The 12662-nt window shown below is 40.7% G+C and overlaps 1 protein-coding gene across 1 annotated transcript; it reads right to left on the bottom strand.

Annotated features, from left to right (window-relative positions):
- Positions 1 to 6629: 6629 nt before the first annotated feature.
- SERPINA7 (serpin family A member 7) lies at positions 6630 to 10805 on the bottom strand (the record flags this gene model as incomplete). The annotated part of the gene is made up of 4 exons (XM_080718504.1): positions 6630 to 6830; positions 7329 to 7476; positions 8653 to 8926; positions 10175 to 10805. The coding sequence occupies 4 exons, from the start codon at positions 10803 to 10805 to the stop codon at positions 6630 to 6632; spliced, it is 1254 nt and encodes a 417-aa protein (XP_080574630.1).
- Positions 10806 to 12662: the final 1857 nt, after the last annotated feature.

The following is a 12662-nucleotide window of genomic DNA, read 5'->3' as shown; positions in this document are numbered from 1 at the left end:
GGCCCCAGTAGCGGACTTGCCTCCTGTCAGGCTCCGATGCCGGCCATTTACCCCAGCATCAGCCTAACCCCTCGGCAGGCTCCGATCCCAGCCTCAGAGGCCCCAGCCCTGGCCTTGCCTCACGGCGGGCTCTGCTGCTGGCCGCTGGCCCCGGTATCGGCCTAACCTCTTTGCAGGCTCTGATCCCAGCCTCGGAGGCCCTGGTAGCAGCCTTGCCTCACAGCAGGCTCCAATGCCATCCATTGGCCCCGGCACTGGCCTAACCCCTCAGCAGGCTCTTATCCTGGCCTCGGAGGCCTCAGTAGCAGCCTTGCCACACGGAAGGCTCCAAGGCCGGCAGCTGGCCCCGGTAACGACCTAACCCCTCAGCAGGCTCCAATCCAGGCCTCAGAGGCCCCAGCACCGTCCTTTCCTCATGGTGAGCTCCAATCCTGGCCTTGCTGGCCCTGGCACCAGCCTAATCCCTCTGCAGGCTCTGATCCCGGCCTTGAAGGCCCCAGCACTGGCCTTGCCTCACGGCAGGCTCCGATCCTGGCCTCACTGGCCCCAGCATTGGCCTAACCCCTCGGCAGGCTTCGATCTCAGCCTCGGAGGCCCCAGTAGAGGCCATGCCTCACAGCAGGCTCCGATGTTGGCCATTGGCCCCGGCACCGGCCTAACCCCCTCAGCAGGCTCCAATCACTGTCTCTGGGGTTATTATTTCAAAGGTTCCAGGTGTAATGTATCAGATCTCTGACTCCTTTGAGTACTGGCCACTGCAATTACCACTGCCCCCACCATTTCAAATCTTTCCCAGGCTCTTTTTCCACTCTGAATGTTGTCCAGTGTTCCTAAGCATGCGTGATGGTAGCATTCGACATTTGGTGTAATTTCTCCAAAAAAAGTAAGGCTGGTAGAAGCCGGTTTCTGCTTCTCCTGAATACAAGTCTCCACTGCCATCGCGGAGACCACTTTCAACACCACCTTTCTCCTTGGTCTCTGCTAAACTCTCCTTACAGGTGAAGTCCAAGATTCTTAACAATATAGAGAAACAGCAGTCCTCCTTCACAGAGAATTTTTCCATAAGTTCCAGAGCATTTAGATAAGTTTTGTCTGCATCTCCAGTGTCCTGCCATCCGCAAAGGCTTTCTTAACTCCTCTCCAATATTTTTCTTTTTCTCTTTCTTTTCCTTTTTTTAATAAGAGAAAACAGTATATGTGGTTTGAGGAGGTAGTGGGATCAGGCACTGAGTAGCACTGTGACCCAATAAGTTTCTCCATGGGTCCAGAGTGCTCCGCACTACTCTGCCTGGGGCCCAGAGTCCCGCCACCCGGGCCCCAGCTGGCGTGCCCCACGTGACCCCTGCCCAGGACCCAGGGTACTGGGCCCAGTTTCTCCAGGGGTCTGGCATGCTACGTGCTTTCCGGCCCGGGGCCCAGAGTCCCATGGCCTGGGCCCCGGCTTGTGTGCCCGCGCGACCCCCGCCCGTGACCCAGGGTACTGGGCCCAGTTTCTCCAGGGGTCTGGTGTGCTATACACAGTTTGGCCTGGGGCCCAGAGTCCCGCGACCCAGGCCCCGGCTGGCATGCCCCGCGTGACCCCCGCCCAGAACCCAGCGTCTTACTGTGCCCAGCTTCTCCAGAGGTCTGGTGTGCTACCTAGACTCCACTTCTAAACACCATAATTGGACTGTTTCTATACTCTCAGTACCTCACAGTGGGGATTAAATTTCAATTCATTAAGTCGAACTATCAAAACATCCTTAGTTTATTCCTATAAACTTTCTTTTATTCAAACTTTCTTATATTAATATAAATACAATTGTTTTCTTGATTTCTTTTTAAGGTCTCATTGACAGTGTCTATAAATGTAACTATTATGTTGATATAATAGTCTATTTTTTCTTTCAGCATATGTTTTTCTTAATTTTTTATTTCATGTGGATCATATTGAAAATGGTATACATTCACACAGTGTGTTGTGCCCCTTCTACTGCCCCTTTCCCCTCTTCCCAACAATGAGTGTCCAGGTTGAACATGCTACATTGACACTTATTTGAATGTAGTTCCTCCATTAATTAAGCTAAGCCTTCTTCTTCTCCTACCCTTCCCTTCTAGCTTTGCTGAGGTTTCCCCTCCATTATCTGGAGTCCCTCTGGTATCCCTAGTACTCCCTAGTTTGGGCATATTAATGAAAACATATATCCTTTCCTTCTGTGCTTGGCTGATCTCACTTAACATAATGTTTTCCAGGTCTTTCCATTATCTTGCAAATAATATGATTTTGTTCTTCTTAATTGCTGAGTAGAATTCCATTGTGTGTATTTCCCATAATTTTTCAATCCATTCAGCTGGTGATGGAGGACTAGGTTGGCTCCATATTTTGTCTATTATGAATTGTGCTGCTATGAACATGGGTATGCATGTTACTGTAGTTCTCTGATTTCAACACCTTTGTTTAGATACCCAGGAGTGGTATAGCCAGATCAAATGGTGGATCCATTCCCAGTTTTCTAAGGAATCTCTACCCTGATCTCCATAGCGGCTTAGTTTGCACTCCCACCAACAGTGTCAGAGAGTTTCTCTTTCTCTACATTTGTTGTTATTTGAGTTCTTTAGGCTTGTGAATCTGATTGTGGTTAGATGTAATCTCAGCGGAGTTTTGATTTGCATTTCCCTGATGGCTAATAATGTTGAACATTTTTTTCATGTACCTATTGATCATTTGTATCTCTTATTTTGTGAAGTGTCTATTCAGTTCAGTTGCCCATTTCTTGATTGGGTTGTTTGTTTTGCTGGTGTAGAGTCTTTTGAACTCTTTTTATATTCTGGATATTAGCCCTCTATCAGAATGGTGGCTGGTAAAGATATTCTCCCATTCTGTAGGCTCTCTTTAGGTTCTTGATGGTTTCCTTTGATGAGAAGAAACGTTTTAGTTTGATGACATCCTGGTTGTTAATTCTTGCTTTAATTTCCTGCACTTTGGAGGGCTTACTGAGAAAGTTACTGCCTGTGCCTATATGTTGGAGTATTGATCCTATGCCCTCCTCTAATAACTTCAGTCTCTGATCTAATTTCCAAGTTTTTGATCCATATCGAGTTGATTCTTGTGCATGGTGAGACGTAAGGCTTTAGTTCCATCTTTCTACAAATGGATAGCCAGTTCTCCCAGCACCATTTGTTGAAAAGGCTGTCTTTTCTCCAGCATATGAGTTTGGCCCCTTTTTCAAAGATCAATTGACTATAAGTGTACAAGTTTGTTTCTGTATCTTCTATTCTATTTCACTGGTCTGTATGCCTGTTGTTGTGCCAATACCATGCCATTTTTTTTTAAATTGGTGCATTGTAGTCATACATCTTAATGGGATACAAGACTTGTATAGACATACATGCACATATCACCCAATTAGCCCTTACCCAATCACCACCCCATTTCCTCCCCATCCCTCCTTCCCATGCTTGACTTAGTGATTGACTTGGATATTTTTGTTTAAGTACATCATGTGCTTTAGAGAATTTCCCTCTTCCCCCTCCCATTCCCTCAGTTAGGTCATCTTATTTGCTTCTCTATAATACTACTGCTCTGTAGTATAATTTGAAGTCAGAGGTTGTGATGCCTCCTGCATGGTTCTTATTGCTGAGAATTGCTTTGACAATTCTGGGTCTCTTCTTTCTCCATATAAAATTCATGACTGACTTTTTTAGGTCTATGAAGAATGTCATTAGTATTTAGATAGGAATTGCATTGAATCTGTAGATCACTTTTGGCAGAATGGTCATTTTGATGATATTTATTCTGCCTATCTGCATCTGTTGAGCTGCTGTTGAACTTTATCAGGTGCAGTTCCTGCACCTATTGATATAATCTTATATATTTTTCTCTTCATTAATTTGATGTGGCAGATCTTATTTTTAATATAAATCCCACTTGGTCATGGTATGAGTCTTTTAATTTAGTTAGCTATGTTTTATTTTTTGTGTGTTTGCTGCAAGTTTTCTACCAATGAGCTGCATTCCCTCTCCATTTTAATTTTTATTTTGATACTAATTTTCACAGATTGGCCTTGAACTTGCAATCCTACTACATCAGTCTCTCAAGTAGCTGGTATTAAAGGTTTGTACAACCATGGATAGCTTCAGCTTGATGGTATTTTGTTGAAGGTTGACATTAATATTCATTAGGGATATTGGCCTATAGATATTTTCCTTATAGTACTTTTGTATGGCTTTAATATCAGAGTAATTTGATCTCATAAAATGAGTTTAAATATGTTCACTTCTCTTTAGTTTTTCAGAGAATTTGGAAAGATATGATGCTAATTATTTTTAAATGTATAGTTGATTTCACCAATGATAATATCCAGCCCTAGACTTTTCTTTACTGAAAAACTGTTGCTTATTGATTCAATCCCCTCTACAGTTATATGAACATTGAGATTCTTTATATTTTCATGTTACATGTTTCAGCAAGCTATGTTTCAAGGAATATATGAATATCTTTTAGGTTATAAATGTATTAGAGTAGATTTATTCATGATAGTCTCTTCTTATTGTGCATATGTATAATTAGTTATAATGTCTCCTCTTTCATTTCTACATATATTTTTCATGTTTTCTCACCTTTTGCAGTCTACTTAAAGGTTTTGAATCTTTCTAACAAACCAACTTCAGTTTCATTCTTTTCTTTTTTCTTTTATTTTTGCCTTACCCAGAGTCATTCTACCTCTGAGCTACAACCCCAGCCCTATTTTTTTTTTTTTTTTGGTGGCACTGGAGGTGGAACCCAGAGGCTTTCTACCTCCGGGCTATACTCCCAGAACCTTTTATATTTTATTTGGAAACAGGGTCTCACTTAAGTTGCTGAGAGCCTCACTAAGTAGCTGAGGCTGGCTTCGAACCTGCGTGATCTTCCTGTCTCAGCCTACCAAGCGCGGGGATTACAAGCATGCGCCACCATTCCTGGCTTCCCCAGCCCTATTTTTAGACCTTATTTCGAAACCGTGTCTCACTAAGTTATGAAGGGCCTCACTAAGTAGTTGAAACTGGACTTGAACCTCTGATTTCCTGTCTCAGCCTCCCAAATATTGAGATCAAGTGTGTGCCACCATGCCTGGCTAGTTTAATTATTTTCTACTTTTTTTCTATTCTCCATTTTTTCTGCTTTACTATTATATTTCCCCTTATGCTAGGTTTGGGCAGAGTTTGCTCTTCTCTTTTTAGTTCCTTAAAGGTATCAAATTAAAGCTCTTTTAGATATTTTTTCTACTTTGTATCAGTATTTACCACTATGTTCTTTACTTCCAGAATTATTTTTCTGTATCTTATAGGTTTTGGTATGTTGGGATGACATGGATATTATAAATATTTTCATTTATAGTTGATAAAAACAAGGTTCAGGATTTAAGTACCTTGCATAAGATCACAAAATAGTATAAGGAACAGAACCAGGATTATAATGTAATTTCAATTAAACAAAAATCTATATCAATAATGGATTTTCTATATTATGAATAACTATTCTTTTCTGGGTTTCCAAATTCTTATCTATAAAACTAAAGCGTGAATTATATCATAAATAAAAAATAAAAATAAGTGTCTAACAAGAAACGATGAGAATGTGTTGTGCATATGCTTTTATATATATAATATATATTATATATATATTTACTTTAATATAGAAGCACAATGTCTGTAATAGCACTTACAGACTTGTCATTATTTCTGATCACTGAAAGATTTCATCTTGGATCTTGGGGCTAGTATTTCAGGCAGTACATAAGTAACCTTCATTGTGCTATTTTCGTGTCAAATTCCAATACCAGGGATTTGAATGTATAATATCCTATATTAAGTCTATATTGGTGACTACAGGTGAATTGGCATGCATAGCCAGAGGAAGTTATTGAAGGCTCTGGAGATACAAAAAATAAAAATTCATTAAGAATAGAGACTAAAAATACAAAGCTGACCAGCAGATTTCAACTTGACCAAGTGGGACACAGGTGCAGTATTTGAAAAGGAGTTTGATTAGGACACTGAAAAAGAGGAGCTATATGTATTATATAAACTAATAACTTTCCTTCTCCACTTATAGCTTATAAATTAGTAACATGAGAAATCCCATGGAGAAAAGGTAAGTACAGGGAGTTCATTTCTCTCATGCTCTGCTGTACCATGCTCATCAGGCCACAAAAGCTACATCCCTAATAGTTAGCTCTAAGTCTATGAACCAGTATTACTGTGAGAGAACCTTTATTCAACCTACCAGCGGCCCCTGCATTTACATTAGTTTGTGTTCACTGATCTTATTGAAATATTGGAATATGAGGATCTAACCTGCAGGGTCAAGGGCATTTGTTATCCTAGTCGAATTTCTTGAAATTAACTCATTGGGGCAGGGTGATTTGGGGGAATCTTTTAACAAAGAAATTTTCTCTATTTGAGGTAACAATAAATTATCCATTGCTTATCTGAATCTTTGATCACAGTATTACCCTTTTCCTCAACCAAGACAGTTCTGCCAACGTACAATCTCCAACCCTGCACAAGGGAAGACAAGTCCAAGCCAACATCAATCACATTAGGCTATATTATTCATTTATTTCCCCTTTTAATATGAACATGAAGTTACCCAATGGCCTTTTCCCAAACTACACTTCTATTGGATTTACAACTTTCCCTAGGAAAAGAATGCTTCTGGTGCTTTTCTCCAAAATCATCAGCAGAAAGGGTTTATCAAATCGGATAATAGGTTGAAGAGTTGTTTCAAACTTGCCGAGAAATCCAATTTCAGGGTTCACTATATCTTCAGTGCCCTCTTCACCGAGATGCAGCCCAGCTTTGTGGGCAGCCTGTGATGGGGAGAACAAACACTGCTGATCTTTTGAAAAATATTAACACTCTTTGTAGAGTTTTGGAAGTAGGAAAGGAAGTAGAAAGATAGGGATACCCATCTTTGCCATACTATGTTGATGGTGCTGGAATATGACAGTTACTTGGCTAATTGTACTTAATGAATACCTCTGATTTGAGGGCTAGTTTTTAGGGAAATGACTCATTTCCCATGGCCATCTGCCTCCAGTAACCACCTCTTAAGCATCACACACTTCTTCAGAACTTTATCTTACCAGAGTCACTTCTGATCATTAAGCTATTCAATTTGAATTATTTTAGGTCAGAAGAAGGAATCTATAACATGACTCATTTTAGTAATGAGAATGACACTGGTATAATTTTGGCTAATGATGAGTCACACTGCCTTTCTAAGCATCATATTCTTTGTTGGTTGAATGGGGGGATTGATGATGCTCAATGGCTCTTCCAGCACTTCAAGGATTCTACCAACTTACGTAGGAGAGTTTCAGATCAGTGTCCTCAGTGAATCCAGGAAAATCAGCATTTTCAGCAAAGGCATCCTCAAGGCCCATCTTTAAAAGCATGGTTCCAAGATCATATGTGGCAGAAATGGAAAACTTTGGAACAAACAAGTCAACCCATCTGTGGGTAATGAGGAAGGGTAGAAACAGTAATCACCAAACTAAGGTCATGATTCTCTCTCACTCTCTCCTCTCTCCCACTCTCTAATCACAGCATCTTTCTTTTTTCTTTTTTTTTTCAGTTCCAGGATGGAACCCAGGGGCATTCGACCCCCTAGCTACACACCCAGCCCTATTTTTATTCTTTATTTTGAAACAGGGTCTCACTGAGTTGCAAGTGGCCTCAATAAGTAGCTAAGGTTGTCCACAAACCTATGATCCTCCTGTCTCAGCCTCCCAAATGCTGCAATTACTCCTCAGCTTCATCACAGCATTTTACTCAATATTCCTCCCTGCCCCAAATATTCATGACATCCCTATGTAGATGAATACATGGTGTCAAAACCACACAAGTTATTCTGGAAGGAATGCCCTCTCCAGTTCGCTGGGTTGTCATATTGGGAGTAAGAACATGGAACTCCCTTATTTATTTGGATTATTTATTTATTTATTTATTTGCATTACTGAGATGGAACCCAAGGGCATTCTACCTCTGAGCTACATCCCTAGAACTATTTTTTATTCTTCATTTTGAAACAGGGTCTCACTGAGTTTCAAAGGGCCTCACTAAGTAGCTGAGGCTGACCACAAACCTTAATCCTCCTGTCTCAGCCTCCCAAATGCTGGGATTACAAGTTTGCACCACAACACCTGGCTTTGAACTTCCTTATTACCAAAAGAAAATGTGTTTGTAACAATAGCCAAGGTTAGGGAGCCAGTGGTACAAAGATCAATGGGTATCACTCTGGAATTTCATCTGGTACTCCCATCCCACTATAACTGGCCACCAAATTCCACATCAAAAACCTACCTATCCCCAAAGTTCTAGTTGGTCTTTAGAAAGGCATTATATTCTCACCAGGCTGACTTTGAGGGGCTCAAGTTATATGGTTAGACCTGACATTTTAATTTGAAAATGTTGGTGATGCTACATCCTTTACAGGTTCTTTGATGCTCTTAGATGAAACGAAGTGAGTAAAGTATCTGGCAAAGGGCCTTGCATATGATATGTTCTTGCATACTCTAATGATAATCATGCAACTGATAAGTGATTCTCCTGCTTCTGTATTTATGCTGAGCTCAGCCTCACACGCACCACCATGCCCAACCTCTGTCCCTCATATATTAAGTCATTTACCTCTTCTGCAATAAGTGGTTCCACTTTTTTAGTGTTTTTGATGAAATAGTTGCTTCCACCCACTCCATCTGTCCCTCCTTGGGAAGGACAAGGAGTGCTAGAGCATTCTTGGTGTAGTCCATTTGTAACACCGTGCAGTTTAGTTCTGTATCCACCAGATGATAATACTGTTCCATCTGGTGCATCATGGGCACTTGCACTGTGGTAATCTTGTCCACGAAAAAGCTGGAACTATCTTCTGTCTTGGATGGATGAAAGGGATTTGCCCACTGGGCTTAAAATATAGAAAGAAGAGAGGTGCTTCTTTTAAACCAATATTAGTACGGATAAAAGCTTTTTCATTAGTTATCTAATTTAGTAGTTAAGACTAACAAAAAGATAGGTACCAACTGTCATCCAGTTTTATAATGAGTGACTTAGGATCAGATAAATAGAATTACTTGATATGGTCTCCCAACAAGCAGAAGGTAGAGCCAGAAGCCAAACTAAGGCTGCAGTACTCTATAGTCTGTGTTTAGAACCACTTTTACTGACATGAAACCCATCAGAGCCAGTTTACTCTCCCATTAAAATGTATAAAGACATAGCTGCGTGTGGTCATGCACGCTTGTAATCCCAGCACTTCGGAGTCTGAGACAGAAGGATTGCACAGGTTCAAAGCCAGCCTCAGCTACTTAGTGAGGCTCTCACCAACTTAGAGAGACCCTGCTTCCAAGTAAAGTATAAAATAGGTCTGGGAGTATATAGCCTGGATGTAGAGAAGCCCCTGGGTTCCAATCCCAGTACCACAAAAAAATGTATAAGGACTTCCAACACACAGGATGAAATGAGACAACAAATCTTTTCTGCCATTTTACCCACCTATATGTGTATGGTCTATGGCCAACAATTTTTTTTGCTTCTCCGCCAATATGGCTGATATTTTCTACAGTGGCAGGAGAAATAATATGGTCACAATTATTTCTTGTTGTTACAAGGACCATCATTAGAGTTAGACCTAACTGAAAAAAAGGCTTTGAAACTTATTAACTATATTTATTTGGGTATTATGAGGATTGAAAAAACAGTATATGTCACTCACAGATATAGCATGGTGTTTGGTACATACTAGTACATAATACATTGTAAAAGTATTTATGCAACATGCCTAAATGTACAAAACAGGAAAAGGTCAGAGCAGAGTTTATGTACAAATCCTTCTACTTGCTGAAAATAGGCTTATCCCATGTCACCAAATATTTTGGAAACCATGATTCTTTAGTCAAATATGAGCAGGATGTTCATACCAGTGTCACCCACCTCTCTGAAAGTGCGCTCTCCCTAGAAATTTCCTGGGCTCATTCACAGAGCTGTGTGTTCTTCCTGGATGATCCAATACTATGTACAGCTATGTCCAGTGGAGCAGATCACTGTGGTATGAGGCACACCTACTGATGCCAGTAATAAAAGACCATGAGCTCCTCCAAGTGCTCTACCAAAGAATCTGAACACTAGACTTTAAATTGACATACTGGAGTCTTACCTTTAAAGTGAACATAATTCACCATAACCATGATGGTGTGCAGTTTCAGGTCTGGGATCAGGCCCACAATTTTCCCTTTGGTTTGCTTCTCCACATGACAGTTGATCTCCTGTTGAGCTGAAGAAATATTGGAGAAATCAGTAGAAAAGATGTCTGTCTCATAGAGGCTCTTGACATCATCCAAGAATTTTTTCAGAGGTTTCAGCTGCTTCCCAATAAAGAGAGCACTTCCCATCTTCAATTCCAGTTCCTTCTTTGGAAAATTCAGCGAGCAGATTAGGTGCTGGAAGCCCTGCTGTATTTCTGCCACTGGAGTGTCTGTGAGGTTAAACCCCATGACCTCCAGGATCTGAGTTTGGGTTCTTGAGCCAGCCCCAAAGGAAAGCATGGCCAGAGCTGCAGAAATGCTCACAGGGGAAAAGAAGATGTTCCGATCTGAAGTCTCCGCAGTGACCCTCCGGTACAGGTTGAATGCAAAGTCAGCATTGATGGATGACATCTTATAGAGAGTGGCATTTTGTTTGGGCAAATTGCAGGTAGTTACTTTGCCTTCAGAGCTGTTAGGTGGTGCACAGTGGGTTGTAGCATGATGCTCAGATATCAAGAGAATCAGATAGAGGAACAGTGACATTCTGGAAGGAAGGTAATCTAAAGATGAAGTGAGAGAAAGATTGGGGAAGCTTAGCTGGATGAAACATTCTCTGATCCAGAGACACATAAAATTTTACCCACCTTGATCAACAAAACAATAGCAAATATCTGATGATGAGTTCACCAAGGAATGAGTGAATGAGGAATGGCTTTTCTACTATAAAAAATGAATAGTGTATCTGTTGAAGGCAGGGAGTAGAAAAATAGCTTCCCAAAGCCACAGAAATAATGCTATAGATTTGCATTAAGAAAAAATAACAACATGAAAATACTGTAAATAAATTAACGTTATAGAAATCAAATAACCTTTTATTTGAAGGAGAGGCAGCCTTCTAGAATGGGAAGAATTTTCTCTCCCTCAGCTTACAATATTACTCCTAGATTAGGATTTAGGATTGCTGTGTGTGTGTGTGTGTGTGTGTGTGTGTGTGTGTGTGTGTGTTTTAATTTGGTATTTTCTTAAGTTAACATTTGTGAAGTGAGATAAGAAAATAATTATTTCCCTAGCTAAAAGACAAAATGAGAATAATTTATACAACACATATGATTACTTGGAATTAAAGAGTAGTGGTTTATGAATCCATGTATAAGATCAAGAGCTGAAATTTATGCATTTATGAAGTGCATGAAAGCCACCAGAATATTTTCAAATAAAAAGAAAATGAGGCCGGGCGTGGTGGCGCACGCTTGTAATCCCCGCGCTTGGGAGGCAGAGACAGGAGGATCGCGCAGGTTCGAAGCCAGCCACGCGCGCTGGCTTAGGAGACCCTGTTTCCAAATATAAAATGTAAAAAGAGGTCTGGGAGTGTAGCCCGGAGGTAGAAGGGCTTCCAGGAACCCCAGTACCACCAAAAAAAAAAAGAAAATGAAAGCAAAGCATAACTTTCTGTGTTCTAGGTCTCTCTTACCATCAAATCATGTAAAGAATAATTTCTAAGTTCTAAGACATCTTAATACTATTATTCTAAACCCCCATACATGCTTTTTAATTTATTAGAGAGGATGAAATGATGGTATGGTTTAGGAGTTCTTAAGCCTGTAGAATACTAGGAAACAGAGAAGGAGAATCGGTGATGGAATGATCAGTGACTATAAATAAGCAGTTAAAAGGAAAAGATTTATGGAGTCAATACAGGGCCCCTTCTTCAATTCTCCATCTTCTTCTTGAGTAATCTGATCCTAGACACTCAACTAAAACCTCACAAAATTCTTCCTCTTTAGTCCATATTGCTCTTTTGAGTTCTTAACCATCTACCCTTCTGCCCATTGGACAGATCCACTCACACCTCAGTCTCAATTGGGAGATCCCACATCTCTTAAACACATCATCTCTCCCCACTCCCAAACCTACTCCTTCATCTGCATTCCATCTCATTCTATTGCATAAATGTCTGTGGACAATCTCATGGCAGATCCCCCAGGAGTCAAGAATATCTTTCATTCTCATTCCCCAATTCTAGTGAGTAATGATGTTTATATATCCAACCTAAATACCTCTTACAACTCCCTTGTCTCCATCCTTAACACTATTGCCTCAGTCCATGGCCAAAACCACTGCATCAGCTCATATTAGCTCGGACTCTCCCCTATCTCCTCCATCCCAAAGTTCCTCCTTCTACCACTTTATACAATCTCCATATTGTCACCAGAGTGCTGTTTCTGTAAAAGTCACTGAGGCTGATTACAAGGTCAAATTTCAGATGACTGTACTTAAACCTTGACCTCTGGACCTAGAAACTTGGAGTTCACAGTTACTTGGGACTCATACTTACTGATAGATATGTTCAAAGTTGCTGGGTGTGGTGGCACACGCTTTTAATCCCAGCACTTGGGAGGC

This window comes from Muscardinus avellanarius (genome assembly GCF_963383645.1).
Source record: "Muscardinus avellanarius genome assembly, chromosome: X".
Lineage (NCBI taxonomy): Eukaryota > Metazoa > Chordata > Mammalia > Rodentia > Gliridae > Muscardinus > Muscardinus avellanarius.
The sequence above is the reverse complement of the archived record's forward strand: the minus strand, read 5'-3'. Positions and strand labels throughout refer to the sequence as shown.